Genomic DNA, 25,209 nt, shown 5'->3' with positions numbered 1-25,209 from the left:
GTGTGCCACCACGCTCAGCTAATTTTTTTGTATTTTTAGTAGAGATGCGGTTCCACTGTGTAGCCCAGGCTGGTCTTGAACTGCTGAGCTCAGGCAGTTTGCCTGCCTTGGCCTCCCACAGTGCTAGGATTACAGGTGTGAGCTTCTGAGCCTAGGCAACTCTATTTCATTTTTAAATGATGATGTTTAAGCTGTATTTCTCTATCAACATATCAAAATTAAATCATCATGATGCCCCACCCACCCTGCTCTGTTTTACCACTCACTACAATTGGACTTCAGATTACATGTCATTCCACTACACCACTTCCCTCCCCAACCTCCCCACAAACCCTTGAGTAGAAATCATTTAGAATTTCTGATCTGGGCCATCATTAATGTCTTCATTGGAACATACCTCTCCTAGTCCAAGAATCGTTTGGCTTGTCGCAGTGTGAAACTTCTTATAGTTCATGTTCATTTCCTCATCATCCACTTAGATTTACCCAGTAAATTGTGGACAGAAATCATTGCTCGCCACTATTTTTTTCCTGATTCAGTTTTCTTTTATTTTTAAGACAGAGTTCTTGCTCTGTCATCCAGGCTGGAGTGCAATGGCACCATCTTGGCTCACTGCATCCTCCGCCTCCCAGGTTCAAGTGATTCTCGTGCCTCAGCCTCCCAAGTAGCTGAGATTACAGGCATGCACCACCATGCTCGGCTATTTTTTTTTTTTTTTTGTATTTTTAGTGGAGATGAGGTTTCATCATGTTGGTCAGGCTGGTCTTGAACTCCTGACCTCAAATGATCTGCCTGTCTCAGCTTCCCAAAGTGCTGGGATTACAGGCATGAGCCACTGCACCTGGCTCTGATTCAATTTTCAGTTGACTGGAATAATTTCTCAAGCAGTTTCCTCAGAAAGGGCTCATTGATAGCATCCTTTGAGTCCTCCCTTGTCCAAAAAATATCTTTCTTTTGACCTCATCTACAATGACCTTGTCCAGGTCAGGGATTTTTTGATACGGTCCTTTTCTTTCAATGCTCTAGAAACGGCTGTGTGTGTGTTCGCTAGGGCCGCCATCACAAAGTGCCACAGTCTGGGCGGCTTCAACAACAGACGTTTCTCTTCTCACAGTTCTGGAGGCTGGAAGGCCAAGGTTAAGGTGTCGGCAGGGTTGGCTTCTGCTTAGTTATAGATGCTGTCTTCTCCCTGTGGCTTCACAGGGTCCTCCCTCTGTGTGTCTGTGTCCTCATCTCCTTGTCTCATAAGGGCACTGGTCATGCTGGATGAGGGCCCACGCTAATGACCTCATGTTAACTTAAGCACCTCTTTAAAGCTCTCATCTCCAAATGCCATTGCATTCCGAGGTATGGGTGTCAGGGCCCCTACACATGGCTTTGGGGGGCACAGTTCAGCCCCTACCAGCCCTGCCCCAGTTTTGGTGCTGGGCAGGCTGGCAATGCTCTAGCTCCTTCCTTCACGAGCCTGTCTTCTCTGTCTGGGGCGTGCAGAGTTCTTCATTATCTTTAGGGTCAGAAAATGTCACCAAAGTGTCCAGACGTGTGCCTCTTTGTGTTAATGTTTGCTGGACGTCATAACATTCTTCCAGCCTGATGACGGTGTTGTCTTGCCAGCTCGGGGGCATGACGTCGCTCCTCCTCCTCCCCACACCTCCCTGTCTGCTCTGGCACACAGTCCATCTCCCCAGCGTCTCAGGTCTGGGGGCCAGGTCTCTTGTCTGTCTCTGCACGTGTGGCTTCTCAATCTCTTCACTTTGTTTCACGCCGAGGGGTTTCTGTCCTTTCTGTTGCCTGCAATGCTCACGCAGCCTCCTCTGTGGCTGTTCTCTCTCTCTCCTCTACTGAACTGTTAAATCCAGAAACCAGGCCCTTCAAACCCACAGGCTTCCGAATCTTCAGCAGGGGCCGCAGCAGGTGCAGGGTCTCAGAGGGTCGGCTGCAGGCTCTGGGCGGTGGGGAGCGAGCAGGAGACAGGAGAGGCCCACTCTGGAGGCAGATCCTGCAGAGATTCCTGCTGCCCCTGAGGCCCCGGCTTGCCTGCTGCCCACCGCCCATCAGAGGACCAGGGCGGCACTTTCTCTCCATCTCTGAGACCCACTGTCTTACGTAAACCCCCCTTTACCTGAGCTAGCTTGTTTGCACCAGAAGTTTTAACTAAACCACAAAGTATTTGCTTTCTCCTGGTGCTGAGCTGAGATGCTGAAGCCGGGTAGTTGGGTCTCTGGGCATCAAGGAAGGAATGATCTGTTGGCCAATTCTGAGGTTGTTGGGTTCAGGGGTGCGTTTTGAAGAAGTTCACCTCTGCATCAGAAAAGCAAAGGTGACCTCCGAGCAGGGAAGGCAAACACTTGGGCTCACTGTCCTGGTCATTTCAGCAGGCTACAAGAAAATACTGCAGACTCAGTTCCTGGTGAGGGCTCTCTTCCTGGCGTGCAGACGGCCACCTTCTCGATGTTCCTCTCGTAGTAGAGAGAGGTCGCTCTGGTGTCTCTTTCTCTGCTTAAAGGACACTAACCTCATCAGGGGGTGGGCCCTACTCTCATGATCTCATTATCTCATCTAAACCCAAGCACTTCCCAAGGTCCCTGCCTCCTACTACAACCACACGGGAGCTAGGACCTGAATATGTGAATTTTGGGAGGTGAGAGAACACAGACGTGCAGTTCATAACATTCACCCAATAGGGGCTCTGCTAACCCCCATTATAAGGAGAATAATCACCAAACTGGCCACAGTCAGAATCAGCTGACCTCCTGTGTCTCCATCCCCATCACTTTCCTCATCATGTCCATTCTGAAGCTGCAGCAGCTGCACAGTGACCAGGCTGAAAGCCAAGGGGCTTGGTGGAGGGGCCAGCGTGCTCTGCACTTAGGTGCGGAAGCAGAGCCGGGCAGAACACTGGCTCCCAGGCACATGCCCTCAGATGCATCATGCCACCTCAAAACTAGCAAAAACAGACATGACAGCCAGCAGCATCTAGCTCCCCAGCTTAGTGAGAAAACCAAGCAATTGGAAAAGAAAATGGTTCAAACTCAGTCCATCAGGCCTGGAATCAATAATTCCTGTTTGGAGTTTGTACATTCTCAGGCTGTGCCCTTAGCACTCAGGTGAACAGCAAAGGGGTTAGGACCAAAATGAGGCTGTTCAAAGATTGTGCAGCATTTGAGAGGAGCAAGTCATTTTGGTATCTCAGAAAAACACGATTGAAGCTATTTATGTAGTAAACCTAAGACATTTTTTCTTAAATTAAAAAGGCCATGGCTGGGCGCAGTGGCTCACGCCTGTAATCCTAGCACTTTGGGAGGCCGAGGCGGGTGGATCACGAGATGGTGAAACCCCGTCTCTACTAAAAATACAAAAAATTAGCCGGGCGTGGTGGCGGGCGCCTGTAGTCCCAGCTACTCGGGAGTCTGAGGCAGGAGGATGTTGTGAACCTGGGAGGCGGAGCTTGCAGTGAGCCGAGATCGTGCCACTGCACTCCAGTCTGGGTGACACAGTGAGACTCCATCTCAAAAAAAAAAAAGTCCATGACATCTATGAAATAACAACAGAACGAGAACGAAGAACAGAATGAGAGGAAAGCAGAGAAGGGAAAGGACATGGCTAACAAAGTCAAAACTGCAAAAGCAGAATTAAAATATACTGAAGCACCAGTTAGACTAGAACTAGTGCTGTGTAACAGTGGATGTATTAAACGGAGGACAATTTCAGGAAATTGCTAACATGCAAAGGGAAATAACAATAGATAATGTGTAAGATGAGGGAGACGAACAACATAAAAATCATAGTTGTTACTAAAGAAGTAATAGGCTGGGCATGGTGGCTCACACCTGTAATCCCAGCACTTTGGGAGGCCAAGGCAGGCAGATCACTTGAGGTCAGGAGTTTGAGACCAGCCTGGCCAACATGGCAAAACCCTGTCTTTACTAAAAATACAAAAAGGAGCCAGGTGTGGTGGCACACACCGGTGATCCCAGCTACTAGAGAGGCTGAGGCAGGAGAATTGCTTGAACCTGGGAGGTGGAGGTTGCAGTAAGATGAGGTCACACTACTGTACTCTAGCCTGGGCGACAGAGTGAGACTCCATCTCAAAAAAAAAAAAAAAAAAAAAAAAAAGTAATGAACACAGATGTAATAGAAGAAAATTTTCTCAAGCTGGGGAGACAAAAATTAAAGGAAGGCCTGAGTGTGGAGGTCAAAGTGGGTAACTGATTTCCAGGCCAGATGACACATGTAGACATATTCTGACCAAAATTTTAAATCACAAGGATACAGAACAACATTCTGCGTGTTTCTATCAAGCAGGTAGCCCACACAGAAACAAAAATCAGGCAGCCTTTTGACTTTACACAGATTTCCAGAACATGATAAAAATGGCCAGTCTTGAGAGAGGCTCCTGACAATTATCTGTGAATGCAACAGTAAAGTCATCCTCACACATGCAGGGGCTTAGAAAAATACCATTTGGGTACCCTTCCTGAGAAACCTATCCCAGGATGTATTCCAGGACACCAAGAGATCAACCACATTCTAGAGTACCAAGAAGATAATTAACATTTAAAAAGACTAGCAATGAGCTTGGAACCAATTAAAGAGATAAGTATATAAAGAGATAAATATGGTTGTAAAAGGTTATATTCCAAAGTCAAAAGCAATACAAAAATAAAAATTTAAATGGTAGAAACCATATCCATGGTGATAAACGTGATCAATAACTGGAAGTTAGGAGGAGGAAAAAAGGTGGGGCAGGGAAGTTAACCATATCCTAAATTCCTAAACATGGATAATGGGAATCAAAAGCAATTTTTCTTTTCTTTTTTTTTTTTTTTTTTTTTTTTTGAGATAGAATCTCGCTCTGTCACCTGGGCTGGAGTGCAATGGCACAATCTCGGCTCACTGCAACCTCCGCCTCCTGGGTTCAAGTGATTCTCCTGCCTCAGCCTCCCAAGTAGCTGGGATTACAGGCATGTACCACCATGCCTGGCTAATTTTTTGTATTTCTAGTAGAGATGGGGTTTCACCATGTTGGTCAGGCAGGTCTCAAATTCCTGGCCTCAGGTGATCCATCACCCTTGGCCTGCCAAAGTGCTGAGATTACAGGCATGAGTCACCACGCCGAGCTGCAATTTTTATTTCCAAAATTATAGAAATACTTAAAAGATAGCTTTAATAAACTTAATGGCAAGTTCTAGTGGAATTATAAACAGGATTTCTCCTATCCAAATCACTAAAGAATATAAAAGCAAATAAGCTATAGTTTTTAAAGCAAAATACCACAACAAAGGGAAACAGTGAGAAAGCAGAAAGGATAAAACGTGATAACAAAGGGCAAACATTAGTTACAGTATATATAAATTATTTAAAAGCAAAATATTTAGATTGTTTAAAAATGTAATTATATGTTACTTCCAAGAGATATCTAAAACAAAATGGAAAGGTTGAAGACAAAATGATTGACAAGTAGGTGAAACCGTATGAAACTTCTAATAATTGACTGTTTTTGACCTTTAAAAGATGGCAATTCTCACAGCTGAGCTCAATGGCTGATGCCTGTAGTCCAAACACTTTGGGAAGCCAAAGCGGGAGGATTGCTTGAGCCCAGGGCCTTCCTATGTTGCTCAGGCTGGGTAACACCTGTGGTCCCAGCTATTCTGGAGGCTGAGGTAGGATCACTTGAGCCTGGGAGGCTGAGGCTGCAGTGAGCCGAGATTGTGCCACTGCACTCCAGCCTGAGTGACAGAGCAAGACCCTGTTTCAAAGGGAGAAAAAAAAGCAATTTCGAATGGTAATCTTATTCACAGACATATATATACATCCTTGCATACATTACATACACATAAACAAAATATTAATCGGCAAAGAACAACTCGGGGCAAAAATATATGTTTAGCTAACCATATATAATCAAGTAAAATCTATATAAAAATTATAGTTGTCCTAAAATATTGTGTTCCCAATGAGAATATTGTCAATATATAAATAAAAGCAAAAGCTATTAGAAGAGTTGAAAAATGGGCAGAACGCAAATGTAATGGGAAGGCTAACGCGGCATTATTATAGTGCCACGGACTGCACGTTTGTGACTCCCAAACACTCCTTTGTGGAAGCCCTGATCCCCACTGTGATGGGTCTTGGAGACGTGGCCCTGGGGAGGCAGTTAGAACATGAGAATAGAGCTATCACGGAGGAGATTCGTGCCCTTATAGCAACAGACATGAGAGAGCTCACTCTGCCCCTCCGCCATGTGAGGACACAGCAAGAAGGTGGCCGTTACCGTCTGCACACCAGGAAGAGAGCCCTCACCTGGAACCAAACATGCCGGCACCTTGATCTCAGGCTTCTAACCTCTAAACCTATGAGAAATAAATGTCTGTTGCTTAAGCGCCCTAGTATATGGTATTTTGCTTATAGTAATCCAAGCTGACTAAGACATACACAGAACACATTTTTCTGACCATGAAGCAATAAAACTGCTAATAAAAAAAAAAAGGAAATCCTTCTAACAAGGGAAATGCAGAGGCTTAATCACATCGTTTATGTTCACACAAAAGCGTCAGTAGAAAAACTAAAAGTACTCATGTAAATATCGGATACTGGCCAGAGGAGGGAGGCGGGTGATCTAAGTCTTCATTGTTCACACCAGAGTCAGAGACAGCTGAGAAACAGCTGAACGGATATAGAGTCCGTAAATGGTCAGAGTGACAGAGGCAGCCGTGAGGAGGAAAGCTGAGGTTCCCTCATGTTTCCAGTGGGGGATGGGATGGAGGATAGGGAGACATGGGCCAAAGACTGTTTTTTGACCCAAAAAAACAAACAAACAAAAAACTTATTAGGTGTTTTGTTACCATGTATGTATCATTTTAATGGAGATGTATAGGGAAAAAAAATCTAATGACAGATAACAGTAAAGTCCAAATCATAAGTGGCCACCACCCTTTTTTTTTTTTTTTGAGACGGAGTCTCGCTCTGTGCCCCAGGCTGGAGTGCAACGACGCAATCCCGGCTCACTGCAAGCTGCTCCTCCTGGGTTCATGCCATTCTCCTGTCTCAGCCTCCCGGTAGCTGGGTCTACAGGCGCCCTCCACCACGCCCGGCTAATTTTTTGTATTTTTAGTAGAGACAGGGTTTCACCTTGTTAACCAGGATGGTCTCAATCTCCTGACCTCGTGATCCTCCTGCCTCGGCCTCCCAAAGTGCTGGGATTACAGGCATGAGCCACCGCGCTCGGCCAAGTGGCCACCACCCTTGTGGTGGAACTCCCACTTGCAGGGGAGCCAGGGTCCTGACCCTACTCTCTACCCTTTCCCACCCCTGTCAGCAGGTCAGTGGCCCCCACAAAAGGGACTTACTTCCACTTGGCCCTCCGTTTGCAGCTATGGACGATCCACCCAGCATCGACCACACACTCCTCGACCCTCAGGTCCTTCCGTCCCCCTAAAGAGAGAATTAGATGCTCCTTTCCTGAGAGTGACCCCATTCTGGCCCAGTTGAGTGAAACATCTCAATGGTCTATCTGTGGTTCTCCTAGGCCCTGGTTTTGGTTTTCAGCTAAATTATTTAAGGCTCTCTGGTCAACAGTCAATTAGGCACAGGTCCTTAGTGGCCCCTGATGGGCACGGATCATGGAGAACTAGACTCCAATCCAAGATCAGGCAGCAGTGAGGAAGCTCACACCAAAAGCATGCAGCAAAGGACTGCGACCGAAAGCGGTTTCTCCAGAACACCTTTTCTCACTCCTGTGCTTTCCTTCCAGGACTGGTCGGCCAACCCGCTGTTTGAAAGAAAGGACAATAAGAAAGAGGCCCTGTTAGACTTGGATGGAAGAATTGCCAACCTCAACAAGCGCTACACAGCAGTCCGGGATGCTGGCGTGAAGATCCAAGCCATGGTTGCAGTAAGGAAACATTCAGGAGGTTTTTTGAGAACCCACCTGCTTTTAGCAGGGAGGAGAGAGTAAAGGCAGAAGTGGAGATTTCATAAAAATGATTAGTGACACATTTTTAGTAATCATAGAAGTCTGTGATCTGGCTGGATGCAGTGGCTCTCACCTGTAATCCCAGCACTTTGGGAGGCTGAGTCGGGTGGATCACCTGATGTCAGGAGATCGAGACCAGCCTGATCAACATGGTGAAACCCCGCCTCTACTAAAAATACAAAAATTAACTGGGCACAGTGGCACATGCCTGTAATCCTAGCTACTCGGGAGGCTGAGGCAGGAGAATCGCTTGACCCTGGGAGGCGGAGGTGGCAGTGAACCAAGATTGCACCACTGCACCCCAGCCTGGGTGAAAGAGTGAGACTCTAAAAAAAAAAAAGCCTATGATCTTTAATCCAAGTGAGCCTTATCTTTAAGTAGTGGACCACCCTGGCTCTACACTTCCAAGCCTGGTTCCTCTTGTAATGGGCCTGCCCTCCGCTAAGGGTACCAGAGCCCTCGCCCTGCACAATGTGGGTATGGCCAAGTGACGTCTTCACACTAGGTCAACAAATCTTGTCTTCCCAGGATGAACTGCTGAGGGCAGGCACCGTGTGTTTATCGGTATCCCCTGTGGATTTCCCATCCATGAGTGTGGGCAGGGAACAGTAACTTGGGAAGAGCGAGGACCATTCGAACGTGCACAGGGTGTATCACTACCCACACATGGGAACGGATAGAATGTGATAACGCACACTGCTTTGCTACCTAGGATGCTGGCTGGTCCTTCTTGCCAGTAGTCCCAACAGCACATGACTCTATGTCCCTGCCAGCCTCCTGGGAGCCCCCATGGTTGGCACGTTCAGTGGGAGAATGCAGAACAGTAGACTGGCATTCCTGGGTGCTCTGTCTGGAGTCCTGACATTGTATTGTAAGGGTTTTCATGTCCTCCTTACTTGGTAGTCATTTCACCCAGCTTGCAATTTAGTTTGTCTCTGAGGAGAATGTGAAAGGTGGAGCTTTGCATTGGCCTGTAAAAGAGAATATTCTCCCTTGAGCTCAAAATATGGCTGGGCGTGGTGGCTCATGCTGGTAATCCCAGCACTTTGGGAGGCCAAGGTGGGTGGATCACTTGAGGTCAGGAGTTTGAGACCAGCCTGGCCAACATGGCGAAACCCTGTCTCTACTAAAAATACAAAAATTAGCCAGGTATAGTGGCAGGAACCTGTAATCCCAGCTTCTTTGGAGGCTGAGGCAGGAGAATTGCTTGAACCTGGGAGGCAGAGGTTGCATGAACCAAGATTGCACCACTGCATTCCAGCCTGAGTGACGAGAGTGAGACTCCATCTCAGAAAAAAAAAAGTATTTTAGGGCAGTTTTTTTGGTGGGGGTTTCCAGTGGATGGTGCAAATCAGTGGTGTGGACTTTAATGATGAGTCACCCCTTCCAGACAGACCAACAGGCCGCACCCGGGGGATGAGCCATTATTGGCTGTTCCTATTGTTACGTCATTGCTCTAAAGATCACCCCAGGAAGTGACTTGACTGAACCAGAATCTGTTTGCCTTATTCCCAGTTCCCATCCCTCCCCTCCCTGCCATGGTGCCAGAAGCTCCCTCTAAATTAAAATGCTAAACTGCAAAAATGTTACTTGGAAGAGTTAACTGATTAGCTTGTTAACACTCTCAGAAGGGTTGGAAACAAGAGCACAGGAGAGAGATTTGACTTAGGGTTAGGAAAGGTTCAGAGGGCAGGAGCATAGCAAGAGGGCAGGCGAGAAGGCAGGACTGGGCTGAGGCTGAGGCCAAGCAGCAGGGACAGGAGCCTAAGAGGGGCAGAGGCAACAAGCCAGCCTATCCTGTTCCCCAACTGTGATGAGATGGCGTTGCCTCTTGTGCACAACTCTGTCACCACATATGGTTACTCTCATGACAGTCATTAGAGCTATTTCTTTTTATCTTATGCTGAAGTTATTTGTGCCCAAGTCTTCTCTCCCTTATTAGAATAAACCTGACTGAGGGGATAGACTGAGTGGAATTAATCTTTGAGTTTCCCTAAAGCACTTAGTATCCTAGAGATTCATCCATTCATCTGTCCACTCATCCACCCACCCCACCCACTCACCCCACCCACTCACCCCACTCACCCAGCCATCCACCCCACTCAGCCCACTTACCCAGCCATCCACCCCACTCACCCAGCCATCCACCCACCCCATCCACTCATCCGCTCATCCACTCATCCGCTCATCCACTCATCCACTCATCCATTCATCCATCTACTCACACACCTACCCACCCCACTCATCCACCCCACCCATCCACCCACCCCACTCATCCACCCCACCCATCCACCCACCCCACTCATCCACCCACCCCACTCATCCACCCCACCCATCCACCCACCCCACTCATCCACCCACCCCACTCATCCACCCATCCATCCATCTATCCACCTACCCACTCACCCACTCACCCATCCACCCATCCACCCATCCATCCATCCATCCACGTATCCACCCATCCACGTACCCACCCATCCATCCATCCACATACCCACCCATCCATCCATCCACGTACCCACCCATCCATCCACGTACCCACCCATCCATCCACCCACCCACCTATCCATCCATCCATCCATCCACCCACTCACCCATCCATCTACCCACTCACCCGTCTACCAACCCCATCCATCCATCTATCCATCCACCCTGTTCATCTATCCATTTACCCACCCCACTCATCCACCCATCCATCCATCCACCCATCCATCCACCCAGCCACCCACAGAGTCACCCACCCACCCACCCACCCACCCACTCACCCACCCACCCACCCACCCACTCACTCACCCACCCACCCACCCACCCACCCACTCACCCACCCACTCACCCACCCACCCACTCACTCACCCACCCACCCACCCACCCACTCACTCACCCACCCACCCATCCACTCACCCACTCACTCACCCACCCACCCACCCACTCACTCACCCACCCACCCTCCCACCCACCCACTCACCCACCCACCCACTCACCCACTCACTCACCCACCCACCCACTCACCCACTCACCCACCCACCCACCCACTCACCCACTCACTCACCCACCCACCCATCCATCTACTCACTCACCCACCCACCCACCCATCCATCCACTCACTCACCCACCTACCCATCCACTCACTCACCCACCCACCCATCCACTCATCCACTCACTCACCCACCCACCCACCCGCCCACCCGCCCATCCGCCCATCCGCCCACCCGCCCATCCGCCCATCCGCCCATGCACTCACTCACCCGCCCATGCACTCACCCACCCGCCCACTCGCCCACCCGCCCGCCCACCCACCCATCCACTCACCCACCCACCCACCCATCCACTCACCCACCCACCCACCCATCCACTCACCCACCCACCCACCCATCCACTCACCCACCCACCCATCCACTCACTCACCCACCCACCCATCCACTCACTCACCCACCCACCCATCCACTCACTCACTCACTCACCCACTCACTCACCCACTCACCCATCCACTCACCCATCCACTCACTCACTCACCCACTCACCCATCCACTCACTCACCCACTCACCCACCCACTCACCCACTCACCCACCCATCCATCCACCCATCCACTCACTCATCCACCCACTCACCCACCCACCCACTCACCCACCCACCCACCCATCCACTCACTCACTCGCCCACCCATCCACTCACTCACTCGCCCATCCATCCACTCACTCACTCACTCACCCATCCACTCACTCACTCACCCACTCACCCATCCACTCACTCACTCACCCACCCATCCACTGACTCACCCACTCACCCACCCATCCACTGACTCACCCACTCACCCACCCATCCACTCACTCACCCACTCACCCACTCACCCACTCACCCACTCACTCACTCACTCACCCACTCACCCACCCATCTACTCACTCACCCACCTATCCATCCACCCATCCACTCACTCATCCGCTCACTCATCCACTCACTCACCCACCCACCCACCCACCCATCCACTCACTCACTCACCCACCCACCCACCCACCCATCCACTCACTCACTCACCCACCCACCCATCCACTCACTCACTCACCCATCCACTCACTCACTCACCCACCCACCCGCCCTTCCACTCACTCACTCACTCACTCACTCACCCACCCACCCACTCACTCACTCACTCACTCACCCACCCACCCACTCACTCACCCACCCACCCAGCCATCCACTCACTCACCCACCCACCAACCCACCCACCCACCCTCCCACCCACCCACCCATCCACTCACTCACCCACCCACCCATCCACTCACTCACCCACCCACCCACCCACCCATCCACTCACTCACCCACCCACCCACCCACCCATCCACTCACTCACCCACCCATCCACTCACTCACCCACCCATCCACTCACTCACCCACCCACCCACCCATCCACTCACTCACTCACCCACCCATCCACTCACTCACCCACCCATCCACTCACTCACCCACCCATCCACTCACTCACCCACCCATCCACTCACTCACCCACTCACCCACTCACCCACCTACCCACCCACCCACCCATCCACCCACTCACCCATCCACCCACTCACCCACTCACCCACCCACCCACCCATCCACTCATCCACTCATTCACCCACTCACCCACCCATCCACTCACTCACCCACTCACCCACCCATCCACTCACTCACCCACTCACCCACCCATCCACTCACTCACCCACTCACCCACCCATCCACTCACCCACCCACTCACCCACCCATCCACTCACCCACCCACCCACTCACCCACTCACCCACCCACCCACCCACTCACCCACCCACCCACCCACTCACTCACCCACCCACCCACTCACTCACCCACCCACCCACCCACTCACTCACTCACTCACCCACTCACCCACCCACTCACTCACTCACTCACTCACCCACTCACTCACTCACCCACTCACTCACTCACTCACCCACCCACCCACTCACTCACCCACTCACCCACCCACCCATCCACTCACTCACCCACCCATCTACTCACTCACCCACCCACCCAGTCCCTCACGCACCCAGTCCCTCACCCAGCCACTCACCCATCCATCCGTGTACCCACCCATCCATCTGCGTACCCACCCATCCATCCACCCACCTATCCATCCATCCACCCCCCTATCCATCCATCCACCCCCCTATCCATCCACCCACCCATCCATCCACGCACCCACCCATCCACCCACTCACCCATCTACCAACCCCATCCATCCATCTATCCACCCCATTCATCTGTCCATCCACCCACCCCACCCACTAATCCACCCGTACAACCAGCCACCCACCCACCCACCCGAACACCCATCAGCCCCTGCTCTGTGCCAGGCCTACTGCCGAGTGCTGGGGGTACAGTGGTGGAGAGGATGGTCAACCTTCGCCCTCGTGAATTTGGGCATCAAAAGGGCATGCAGACCAAAGACAAATCAGACAGGTAAATAAAATGATTTTGAGTGGCCCTCTGAGCCATGGCGGGCATAAATAACAGGTTGCTAGAGGAAACCCAACTAGAGATGGAGGGTTCCTTTGGGAGGAAGGGACATTTGAGCTGAAATCAAAAAGATTGGAAGCCAGACCCAGCAAGAAAGTGAGGGAGCAGCCGTGCAAAGCCTCGCATAGGGAGGAGGCCAGCACCTGCAAGATGCTCAAAGCAGCCCCCGTGTGTCCGGTGTGTGAACATGGACGGGCGGTCCAGAGAGTCACTAAACAGTGTGATCAAAGAGCAAGCACAGCCAGTGAAGTGAGGCCCAACTGTGTGTTTCTGTTTGCAGGAAAACGCAGAACTCTTCAGGGCAGACACACTGAGCCTGCCCTGGAAGGATTATGTCATCTACATTGACGACATGGTCTTAGATGAATTTGACCTGTTCATTCGCAAATCTCTGAATTTCCTAATGGACAACATGGTTATAGATGTAAGTTGTAAACGTAATATATATATATATGTATATGTATTCTTATCTGTTAGAATCTATAGTTTCTAATTTCCTGATGAAAGAACAGCCTATCATTTTATAAATAGACTTATTAAAATATACCTTAGGCAATCCACTTGACCTGGTTTTAAACCTGGAAGTCCTGCATCCCAGAATCCCCTCAGTCCCAGGCACTCAGGACCACTGGTCACCTTAAATCTGCCATAACATAAATTTGGCCGCAGAAAACCTCAAGAGATCTAAGAGGCTGGCCCTACCTCACTGCCAGGTGAAGGAAAGTGGACACCACTGCCCTCTACTCATGTGGATTGAGGGGAGGGTCTCCTGTCAGCAACAACAGCCACTCACCTACTCAATTCTATATGGCTGAGTAGAAGGTAAACCAGTCAGCAAAGAGGTTGTGCTGGTTAATCCCATGGAGGCAGGCTTTCCATGGCAATGGCCCCTTTCCTACCTGTATCTTCTTTTTATTTTTTATTTTTTTGAGACAGAGTCCCACTCTGTTGCCCAGGCTGGAGTGCAGTAGCATGATCTCAGCTCACTGCAACCTCCACCACCTGGGTTCAAGCAATTCTCTACCTCAGCCTCCCAAGTAGCTGGGATTATAGGTGCCTGCCACCACACCTGGCTAATTTTTGTATTTTTAGTAGAGGTGAGGGTTCACCATCTTAGCCAAGCTGGTCTTGAACTCCTGACCTCGTGATCCACCAACCTCGGCCTCCCAAAGTGCTGGGATTACAGGCATGAGCCACGGGCCCAGCCCTGCTGCTTTTTTGTTGTGATGGTTTCCAAATGATTTTGAGTACCACCAGGAGGCCAAGATCAAAGGCTCCCCCAGGCTACCAACAACAAAGGAACGCGGCAGTGTCATGCCGATCAGGGAGGGTGGATGGTGTTTGAGCCTGGCATATGGGTCTCAGAGGCCAGCTGGTAACCAGTCACAGATCCAAAATTCAGTTGACAAAAGTAGTCGTCACTACAACTGTCCCAATGAAAGCGTCTCAATGAAAACCATAAAGAAGTCCAAGTAACAAAGTGTCCTCCTCAAAGAGTTCCGGGGAGTCCTCCTACTTTGCAAGTAGCCTGGGGGCAGGAGCAGACCGGAGTCTTTAGAAAAGTCTGGTCACCCAAGTCCAGGACAATTGACCGTTAGTCCCAATTAGCACCTCACTCAGATACTGATACAGCCCCCTCCTGCTCATAGACAAATTGGGGGGCTCAAAAGCCCACCACCCACAGGTCCAATGAGGACTCGTTCGGGGGCAGATCAGTGGCCACGGTGTGATCTCACAGCCTGGTGGATCCTGGCCCACATTTTGAGAATCATTAGTTTGGCAGGAAAAGCACTAGGGTTGACCTCAATCCCATCACTGTAAACCAGACCAGCACCTCCAGCCCTGCAGCCTCACAGGGGCCTCCATAGCTCTGTAAATGGGGACTTCCAAGGGAGAGGGACAGGCAGGCTTGGCCAGCCCCTGCAGTACCTGCTTTGTGTGTTAGTGATTCATTTAGCCCCTGCAGTAACCCAGAACAATGGAAACAATGTCTCCATTCTTTTTTTTTTTTTTTTGAGACAGAGTTTTGCTCTTGTCGCCCAGGCTGGAGTGCAATGGTGCGATCTCGGCTCATTGCAACCTCCGCCTCCTGGGTTCAAGCGATTCTCCTGCCTCAGCCTCCTGAGTAGCTGGGGTTACAGACACCCACCACCACGCCCAGCTAATTATTTTGTATTTTTAGTAGAGACGGGGTTTCGCCATGTGGGCCAGGCTGGTCTCAAACTCCTGACCTCAGGTGATCCACCCGCCTCGGCCTCCCGAAGTGCTGGGATTACAGGCGTGAGCCACCGCGCCCAGCCAACAATGTCTCCATTCTATAAAATATTTAGCCTCATTTTATATATTTGGGGAAACTGGGAGTTAAGTGATTCCCCAAGGCCTCACAGCTGGCAAGTAGCAGGTGCGGGCTTTGAACCGAGGTCTGAGTTCTACCTGATCCTGCCCTTCCCTTTGCCCCAACCTGCCCCTGCCTGCTTTTGGCCTTGTGGTTGTGCATTTGGCTCCACAGCGATTGCTCAAGGAGTAGGGTGCGCTGAGACATGAGCTCTCAGAAGCTTCTCAGATAAGTGGAAGGCAGTGACACATTGATGGTACGGAGTAGATGATCAGGGCACTGATAATCGTCCGATGGAGGACAGAGGTGTTGACCACTGCCAACCCCACCCCTGTTTCAGGAGAGTATCGCTCCCCTGTTTGAGATCCGCATGGAGCTGGATGAGGATGGGCTGACGTTCAACCCGACCCTGGAGGTGGGCTCAGATCGCGGCTTCCTGGCGCTGATCGAGGGCCTGGTCAATGACATCTACAACGTAGCCAGGCTTATCCCTCGGCTGGCCAAGGACAGGATGAACTACAAGGTCAGTCCTGGCCTCTTCTGGCTGTACACAGGGCCATCCATTGCTTTCCCCATTTGGCGTTGCCGCCCTAACTCAGCAAGGCTTGGCTGTTTACCTTTTTTTTTTGTCTTTCTTTTTTTTTTTTTTAGACAGAGTTTCACTCTGTCGCCCAGGCTGGAGTGCAGTGGCACGATCTGGGCTCACTGCAACCTCCGCCTCCTGGGTTCAAGCCATTCTCCTGCCTCAGCCTCCCGAGTAGCTGGGACTACAGGCACCTGCCACCACGCCTGGCTAATTTTTTGTATTTTTTTTAGTAGAGACTGGGTTTCACCGTGTTAGCCAGGATGGTCTCGATCTCCTGAACTCATGATCCACCTGCCTCGGCCTCCCAAAGTGCTGGGGTTACAGGCGTGAGCCACCGTGCCCAGCCCTGTTTACCTTTTAAATGACATCGTGTGACCTCTAGGATGACATGGCCACTTCTTTCCCCACTCCCACATCTGTCCTCCTTCCCAAAGCAGCAGCTTCTCAGTCAACCTGCCTGGGTTTCATTCCCTCATCATTCCTCCAATCCCCCGACACGATGCCAAGAGGGTAACCTTTCCCAACTTCCTGACTCTTCACTCAGTCCTGTAATTTTTTTGAGACAGGGTCTCACTCTGTCACCCAGGCTGGAGTGCAGTGGTTCAATCTCGGCTGACTGCAGCCTCTGCCTCCCGGGCCCAATTGATCTTCCCACCTCAGTCTCCCAAGTAGCTGGGATTACGAGCATGCATCACCAAGCCCAACTTGGTTATGTATTTTTTGTAGAGATGGGGTTTTGCCATGTTGTTGCCCAGGGTGGTCTTAAACTTCTTTATTTTTTTATTTTTTTATTTTTTGAGACAGCGTCTTGCTCTGTCGCCCAGGCTGAAGTGCAGTAGCACAATCTCAGCTGACTGCAACCTCCGCCTCCTGGGTTCAAGCGATTCTCCTGCCTCAGTCTCCTGAGTAGCTGGGACTACAGGTGCATGCCACCATGCCTGGCTAATTTTTCTTTTTTTTTTTTTTTGTATTTTTAGTAGAGACGGGGTTTCACCATGTTAGCCAGGATGGTCTCAATCTCCTGACCTTGTGATCCACCCGCCTTGGCCTTCCAAAGTGCTGGGATTACAGGTGTGAGCCACCGTGCCCAGCCTCAGTCCTGTAATGTAAACACTGATTCTCCCCACTGCCTTCTGAAATCATCTCTTCTAAACGCATCAAACAAGACACACGGAGAGCCTGGCCAGGCTCTGGGGTAGGAAGGACAAAAGTCATGGGAAATTTAGCTCCCCGCTTAAGGGAGGTTTGAGGTGGTGTGTTTGTCAAAGCATCTGTTTGTATAGCAATAAAAAAAAATCTGAAAAGACTTAAATGACCTAAATGTTTGTGGAAGAGGGGAGTGGCTTGACCACTTCTGGCCCAAACACAGATTCTGTGAATTGTCACAATGAGCCAAGGATGGAAAGGTGTTGTGACAGGTTATTAGATGTTTATCAAGTTATAGAACAATGTTTAGAATATGGTTTCATTTGCTTAAACAAGCAAAAATCTGGCTGAGTGCTTACCAGGATGGGAGAAAGGAGGGAGGGGAGAGGGATGTGGCTGCAGGCTTTTCCTCATGCATTTCTGTGTTGTTTGAATTGTAAAATAATGGACACGTATGATTTGTCATAACAAATATTTACAGCGAGATGAGCTGTCCTGTCCGGGAGGGAGGCATGTGCGTGTGCTCGTGTGTGTATGCACGTGCGGCAGGCAGGCATGCATGTACAGAGGTGACGTGAGGACACGAGGGAACAGCTAATGACCTGAGAAGGTCAAGGACAGCTCCCGAGAGGAGTGGGCATGTGAACGGATTCTGGGAGGGCGGGAGGAGGTTTCCATGCTGAGAAGATGGCTGTGATTTTAAGCCCAAGTGCAGGCAGCAAGCTGTTCCAGAGTTGAGAATAGAATTTGCCCCAGTTACGCAGACGCTAGGTTAGCACGTGTCCTCAGAATCAGTGTGTCCCGGCTGTGCCCCTCCCACTGTCCCCAAAGCAGGCTGCTCTCGGGCACCCACGGTTGCTGCAGACAGAGCTGCTCCACCCCTGGGCTCTGCCAGCACACACACTCAGGCTGTCTTGCAGACACTCTGGGACGCTCAGGCAGAACATTCCAGAGCTGAAGGGCCTGTTGCCCGGGAGAAGGGTCCCTCAAAAGCCTGCTGGTCTAGCAGAGTCTTACCTGGTGCCAAGCTGTGGAAGACAATGAGAGGGTCAGGCATCTAGACCGCTGGGTCCCAGGGCCACTTCCCAGAGACCCAAGTACCCTAGCTTGGTGGCAGAGAGTACCCAAGGGATGCTTCCCATGGGTACCAGGGTGGCCAACCCAGAGGAGTTGGGGTCAGGACAAGGAGGAGAGAGAATGTGGGCCCCAGGCTGCCACAGGGATCTAGAGAGCTGAGGTGCCCACAGGGGACACCAGCAAGGCGCAAAGACCCCAGGCAGTAGGCCTCACCTGCCTCTGGTATGCCAGGCTGCCACCAGCCCACCCCAACTGGAACTTGGATCCCATCTGGGGAGATCCAAAAGAGTGCAGGGGACAATCTCGGCTGGAGCAGGTGGATGCCTGGAAGTTACCACACTGAAATCCAGAAGCACCTGCCTGTGCTGTGAACACTGCACTCCCGACCCCGAGCAGAAACAGGGGCAATGAGGAGGGGCGAGAGCCACATGTCAGCACAGGCCAGCCCGTGGCTGAATTCTGAAGCACACACCAAATGCTTTCCTGCAGCCACGAGGAGCTTCAGGCTTCTCTCCCCTGTGGTTTCTTTTCATCTACAACTTACATGCAGAGTGGCCCGGTCCAGCCCTAGGGCCAACCTTCCCCTTCCATCCCAGCCCCACTGACTTCACCTCCTCAATTACACCGTTTCTTTGTCCCACCCCTTACCAACGAGGTCCCCTGCACAGACAAGATCTCCATGCACATCTGGGTCCCGATGGGGCCTCTCTGCAGCTGTCATGTGGGCTCTGGTCTATAGGCCGTCTTCAGTTGTCTGGTACCTGACCCTGGGTGATTTAGGGCAGGGGAAATACTGGCTTGGTGTGAGAGTTGGGTAAAGGGGAGTGGTTGACGGTCGGCTGGTTTGCATATGGAAGGCATGCCCCCAGATGAGCCTTTTGCTGTCTCAAAGAATTGCCTAGCCCTGGGAAGGGCAGGCTCTTCCTGGCTCATAGGTTTTTTTATTTTATTTTTTTAAGATGTCAAAATTGGGCTGGGCGCATTGGCTCACGCCTGTAATCCCCACACTTTGGGAGGCTGAGGCAGGTGGATCACCTGAGGTCAGGAGTTTGAGACCAGCCTGACCAACATGGTAAAACCCCGCCTCTACTAAAAATGCAAAAAATTAGCCAGGCATGGTGGTGGGAGCCTGTAATCCCAGCTATTTGGGAGGCTGAGGCAGGAGAATCGCTTGAACCTGGGAGGCAGAGGTTGTAGTGAGCTGAGATCGGGCCACTGCACTCCGGCCTGGGTGACAGAGCAAAACCCTGTCTCAAAAAAAAAAATAAAGATGTCAAAATTTCATAAGATACAGACAATAAAAATGTGATTAATACACACACCGACCACCTTGGGATTCTCCAGTCCTGTATATAAGCCAATGAGTTCTCTTTTTGCTTAACCAGTTTGGGTTGGGTTTTCTGTCACTGGCAACTAAAAAGGTCCGTCCAGCACTGGCCTCTTGTGCTCCCTGCTCTAGCCACCGACGGTAGACTTCTTTTAGTTCCCCTAACACGCTGCTTCCTCCTACCACAGGGCCTTTGCATGGGCTTTGCTGTTGCCAGTAAAGCCGCTTCTCTTGCTCCTTGTCTACCCATCCATCAGCTCTCAGACCAATGGCCATTTCCTCAGGGCCGTTCCCTGACCTGCTCCCCATTTCACCTGAAACAAGGGGGAGGGCGGAGATGCTTTTTTCTGTGATTCTTTGATGAATGTCGGACCCCATTCCTGGGCTGTACACTCTCTGCCTGTGTCCCCAGTATCTATCCCAGCATGTGGTACACAGCGAAGGCGAGCTTTTGAATGCATGAATCGATGTGTGAGTCATCTCGGGTTCCCCAGACAAACGTCACACTTGGCATATCTTCCCATGGCTGAATATTGCAAATTGGCAAAGGTTCCTATTTCCTATAGGAGAGCTTGGGCCAGGCACAGTGGCACGTGCCTGTGGTCCCAGCTACTTGGGAGGCTGAGGCAGGAGGATCGCTTGAGCCCAGGAGTTCTGAGCTGTAGTGTGCTATGCACTAAGTTTGGCATCAGTATGGTGACCTCCCAGGAGCGGGGGACCACCAGCTTGCCTAAATAGGGGTGAATCGGCCCAGGCTGGAAAAAGAGCAGGTGATCATGAGAGATTGGAAGCCCTTTCGCCAACAGAGAACCACTTCTCAAGGCCGAGAGGACAACACCTAAATTATGAACCAGGCAACATACCTCCCCTTTTTGCTTCTGCCCTGCCCCTTTCAGATGGACCTGGAAGATGATACAGACCTCATAGAGATGAGGGAGGAGGTGTCCAGCCTGGTCATCAATACCATGAAGGAGGCCGAGGAGTACCAGGATTCCTTTGAGAGGTACTCCTACCTCTGGACGGACAACCTCCAGGAGTTTATGAAGAATTTTCTGATATATGGGTGTGCAGTCACTGCGGAGGACTTGGACACCCGGACAGATGACACCATCCCCAAGACACCGCCCACCCTGGCACAGTTCCAGGAGCAGGTGCGTGCAGACCTCACCCACCAGCCTCCTTGTCTCCAGAGTCTTCCAGGAGAGGATCACCAGGCTTGCTTTAAAACTTGGGTGAATTGTTTTAAGATGCAGGTTTCCTGGTAGGGCAAGGCAAACATCAGGAGGTGACCACCATTAGAAAGGCAGTTTGTTACTCACCGTTCCCAAGAAGGGGGCATAGCACACCACACAGGCCTTCCCGGGGGAGCATCAGGGTCAGTCAGGAGGCAGAGGGAGCTGAGGAAAATGTGGGCAGTAAAGATCCTTTATTGTGGCTTCCAGGGAAGGAATGGGCAGAGGTCACAGGCTTAGGGTTGGCAAGTTTGAATAATTTCAGCAGGCTCTAGGCTATAGGTGCTCTCTGGTACCTGACCTCAGGGAGATGAGGGCTGAGGGCGAGTGAGTAGCAGCCCAGAAGGTAAAACCCTGTGAGAGCCCCATCAAGGGGATGGTCGGAGGTGTGGGCTCCGGGTTGGCTCTTTTGCGTGTGAAACCACACCCCCAGGTGAATTGTTTGTTATCTCTCGAAATCGACTAGGCCTGGGGGGGTGGGTGGTCGTCCATGGGCAAGACCTCAGATGTCAGAGCATGAAGAACACAGAAGATCACACCTGTCAGTAATAACCTCAAATGTTAGTGGATTCACTTCCCCACTTAAAAGATATAGACTGTCTGAATGGATTAAGGTGACCCCAATATATGCTGCTTAGAAGAAACTCACTTCACCTGTAAAGATGGATTGAATGCAAAAGAATAGAAAAAGAGATTCCACACAAACAGAAACCAAGAACAAGCAGGAATAACTATAGTTACGTCAGATAAGACAGACTTTATGTCGGCCGGGCGCGGTGGCTCACGCCTGTAATCCCAGCACTTTGGGAGGCTGAGGCAGGTGGATCATGAGGTCAGGAGATCAAGACCATCCTGGCTAACGCGGTGAAACCCTGTCTCTACTGAAAATACAAAAAATTAGCTGGGCGTGGTGGCAGGTGCCTGTAGTCCCAGCTACTTGGGAGGCTGAGGCAGGAGAATGGTGTGAACCCGGGAGGCGGAGCTTGCAGTGAGCCAAGATCGTGCCCCTGCATGCCGGCCTGGGTGACAGAGCGAGACTCTGTCTCAAAAAATAAAAAAGACAGACTTGATGTCAAAAACAGTAAAACGAGACCAAGAAGGTCACTATGTAATGACAAAAGGATCGACTCAGCGAGAGGATTTAACAATTCTACATATCTATGCACCCAGCACCAGAGCACCCAGATATATAAAGCAAACAGTAGTAGATCTAAAGGGAAAGAGAGACCCCAATACAGTAACAGGGATTTCAACACCCTACTCTCAGCGTTGGACAGATCATCTAGACAGAAAATCAGCAAAGAAACGTTGGAGTTAAACTGCACTTTAGACCACAGGGACCAACAGACAGCTGCAGAACACTTTATCCAACAGCTGCAGAAAGAATGTAGAAAATAAGAAAACATAGTTAACGCACAAACCTCTAGCTCTGTTCCCAACACACAGTGAGAGAGAGGGCCCTGTGGGCAACGGTGGCCCATGCCTAGGGGTACATTCTGTAGCACAGGGTTGGGGCAGCAGGAGGAGTGACAGGGGCCTCAGGTCGTAAATCAGCACCAAGAAGGATGAGCTAGGGGTGCCCTTTAGGAGCCTGTGACCCGGTTCACCTCTTGAAGTTTCTGTCCTACCCAGCTTCAGAAGTCCTGCTGCCATGACCCATTCTGCCCCTTTCTGATGGACTGGCACCTTCTGGGGCTAGACTCTGGGGCTGGAAGGAAAAATAACTTGGAAAGAGGGCCCCCATGTGTCCCGTACTGCCCTTTGCTGACCCCGGCGCCACCGTGGCCGGCAGGTGAGCGGCACAGGTGCAGTGCAGGAAGGCCCTGAACTGAGGCCCCGTGCTGACGCCGCCCCCGCTAGGCTTGCAGGCTATGACAGGCTGCCGGTGGCTGTGTTTTCCAGATCGACTCCTACGAGAAGCTGTACGAGGAGGTGTCCAAGTGCGAGAACACCAAGGTGTTCCACGGCTGGCTGCAGTGCGACTGCCGCCCCTTCAAGCAGGCCCTGCTCAGCACAATCCGGCGCTGGGGCTTCATGTTCAAGCGGCACCTGAGCAACCATGTCACCAAAAGGTGGGTCCCCAGCCGTGTCCTCGGGGAGCCCAAGGAATGTGCAGAGCACCGGGGAGTGGCCCTCCACTCGAGTGGGTGGCATTTGTCAGGTGCCTCCTCCGGGGTAGCAGGGGTTGGAGGCTGGGCTCCAAGGCCAACTGCCCCACCAAGCGTGAGCAGAAAGGTGTCACCAGGCTTCGAGCAAACACTATTCCTCCTCCAACCCTGGTGTACCGAGCACCTGCTCTGTCCGGGTGCCAGATGCGGAGGAAACCTGAAGTCTGGCAGGGGAGGCTGGCACTGAACAAACAGACCAGCAGCCGTGGAATTACAGGCGGCCGTCAGGGCCATGCTGGGTACAGTGCCAGGAGAGAGCGTTGCCTGGCTGAATTCCATCCGGGAGGCTAGTGAAGGCCTCTGGGAGGTGGCTGTAGCCTGGGACTCGAGGATGGGCTTGAGCTAAGTTGCTGAGGCTTGGGGTGATGTCCGGGCAGGGGCTGAGTGAGCTGGAAGGATCCAAGGTGGGCAGGGGTGCTTCCTCCCCACCTGGGGCCTTCAGTGATGGCCAGTTGACCTCACCACGGTCGTCCCTCTCTGATGGGGCTCCGTACCATCAAGGGTGGGCCCAAGGGGGACTGGGCCCATCACAAATGGTCCCCTTGTCCCCTAGCCTGGCTGACCTGGAAGCCTTCATGAAAGTCGCCAGAATGGGCTTGACCAAACCCCTCAAGGAGGGGGACTATGACGGGCTGGTGGAGGTGATGGGGCACCTGATGAAGGTCAAGGAGAGGCAAGCGGCCACCGACAACATGTTTGAGCCCCTGAAGCAAACCATCGAGCTGCTCAAGACCTACGGGGAGGAGATGCCAGAGGAGATCCACCTGAAGTTGCAGGTACGTGGTGGGTGGGTGTGGCTGCGTCCAGGTGAGCAGGGAGAAGACTGCGGGAGGCACCACCAAAGGAAGAGCCAGCCCGGCCGCGACCATGGATCAGCCCATCACACACAACCACGGGGGACGCTGCGGGCTAGATCCCCTCTGGACATCGTATCCCCATGGAACAGGGAGGCACGGGGAGGAGGTTTCTGGGGGACAGGAGACCCTGGGGACTGCCTCCACACTGAGGCCAGTGCTCCCTCCATTCCATTGGTGTTTTGTTGGATTAAAAATGTCTTCATTGTAATCTCAGCACTTTGGGAGGCCAAGGCGGGCAGACTGCCTGAGCTCAAGAGTTTGAGACCAGCCTGAGCAATATGGTGAAAGCCCATCTCTACAAAAATACAGAAAATTAGCCAGCTGTGGCTGGCTAGTGTAGTCTCAGCTACTCAGGAGGCTGAGGCAGGAGAATTGCTTGAACCAGGGAGGCAGAGGTTGCAGTAAGCTGAGATCGCACCACTGCACTCCAGCCTGGGCGACAGAGAGAGATTCTGTCTCAAAAAAAAAACAAAAAAAAATACAAAATGCCTTTATGTCCCACATCTCCTCCTGAGTGCCTGGTGGGAGTGCCGGTGGAGGTGGGTGCCAGGATGGTGGAGAGAGAACAAGGTCAGGGGGACCCTGGGGAGGGATTAGGCAGCTGAAGGGGGCGGGGCTGGCAGCTGCGTTTGCACAGCACTTGACAGCGAATTCAAAGAACCTCGGCTGTCAGCATGGAGGGGTGTGTGCAGGCTGGGCGAGGGTGGAAGGATGGAGAGGGTGTGTCCTAGAGCTGCCGCCCAGCCACGTCTAGGTGTGGCCACCGAGGAGACCCCGCTCCCTCCTCTCTTGAGTCTGGCCTGGAGTTTCCAACTCCTCCCAGCCCGTCCACCCCTCCTCCCTCCCTCTCCCCTTCTCTGTGTCCAGCCACAGACGGGGCCCACTCCCCTGTCTTATGTACCGACTCCAGCCAGTGCCCAAGACCCCACAGCCCTGGGGGTGACAAGATGGGGGGCCCCGGCCTGGGCAACACAGGAAAACCCTGTCTCTACAAAAAAT

At 51.8% G+C, this 25,209-nt stretch overlaps 1 protein-coding gene across 1 annotated transcript in view; it reads left to right on the top strand.

Moving 5' to 3' along the window:
* Positions 1 to 25,209, top strand: part of DNAH17 (dynein axonemal heavy chain 17) — a 156,276-nt gene that overhangs the window by 27,317 nt on the left and 103,750 nt on the right. The window contains exons 17-22 of the mRNA XM_063718301.1: positions 7,754 to 7,894; positions 13,763 to 13,906; positions 16,158 to 16,340; positions 20,850 to 21,104; positions 23,088 to 23,257; positions 23,907 to 24,129. Coding sequence (XP_063574371.1) covers positions 7,754 to 7,894; positions 13,763 to 13,906; positions 16,158 to 16,340; positions 20,850 to 21,104; positions 23,088 to 23,257; positions 23,907 to 24,129 — 1,116 coding nt within the window. The remainder of the gene's footprint in view (positions 1 to 7,753; positions 7,895 to 13,762; positions 13,907 to 16,157; positions 16,341 to 20,849; positions 21,105 to 23,087; positions 23,258 to 23,906; positions 24,130 to 25,209) is intronic.

The sequence above is a fragment of the Pongo abelii genome, chromosome 19 (genome assembly GCF_028885655.2).
Source record: "Pongo abelii isolate AG06213 chromosome 19, NHGRI_mPonAbe1-v2.0_pri, whole genome shotgun sequence".
NCBI lineage: Eukaryota > Metazoa > Chordata > Mammalia > Primates > Hominidae > Pongo > Pongo abelii.
The sequence above is the reverse complement of the archived record's forward strand: the minus strand, read 5'-3'. Positions and strand labels throughout refer to the sequence as shown.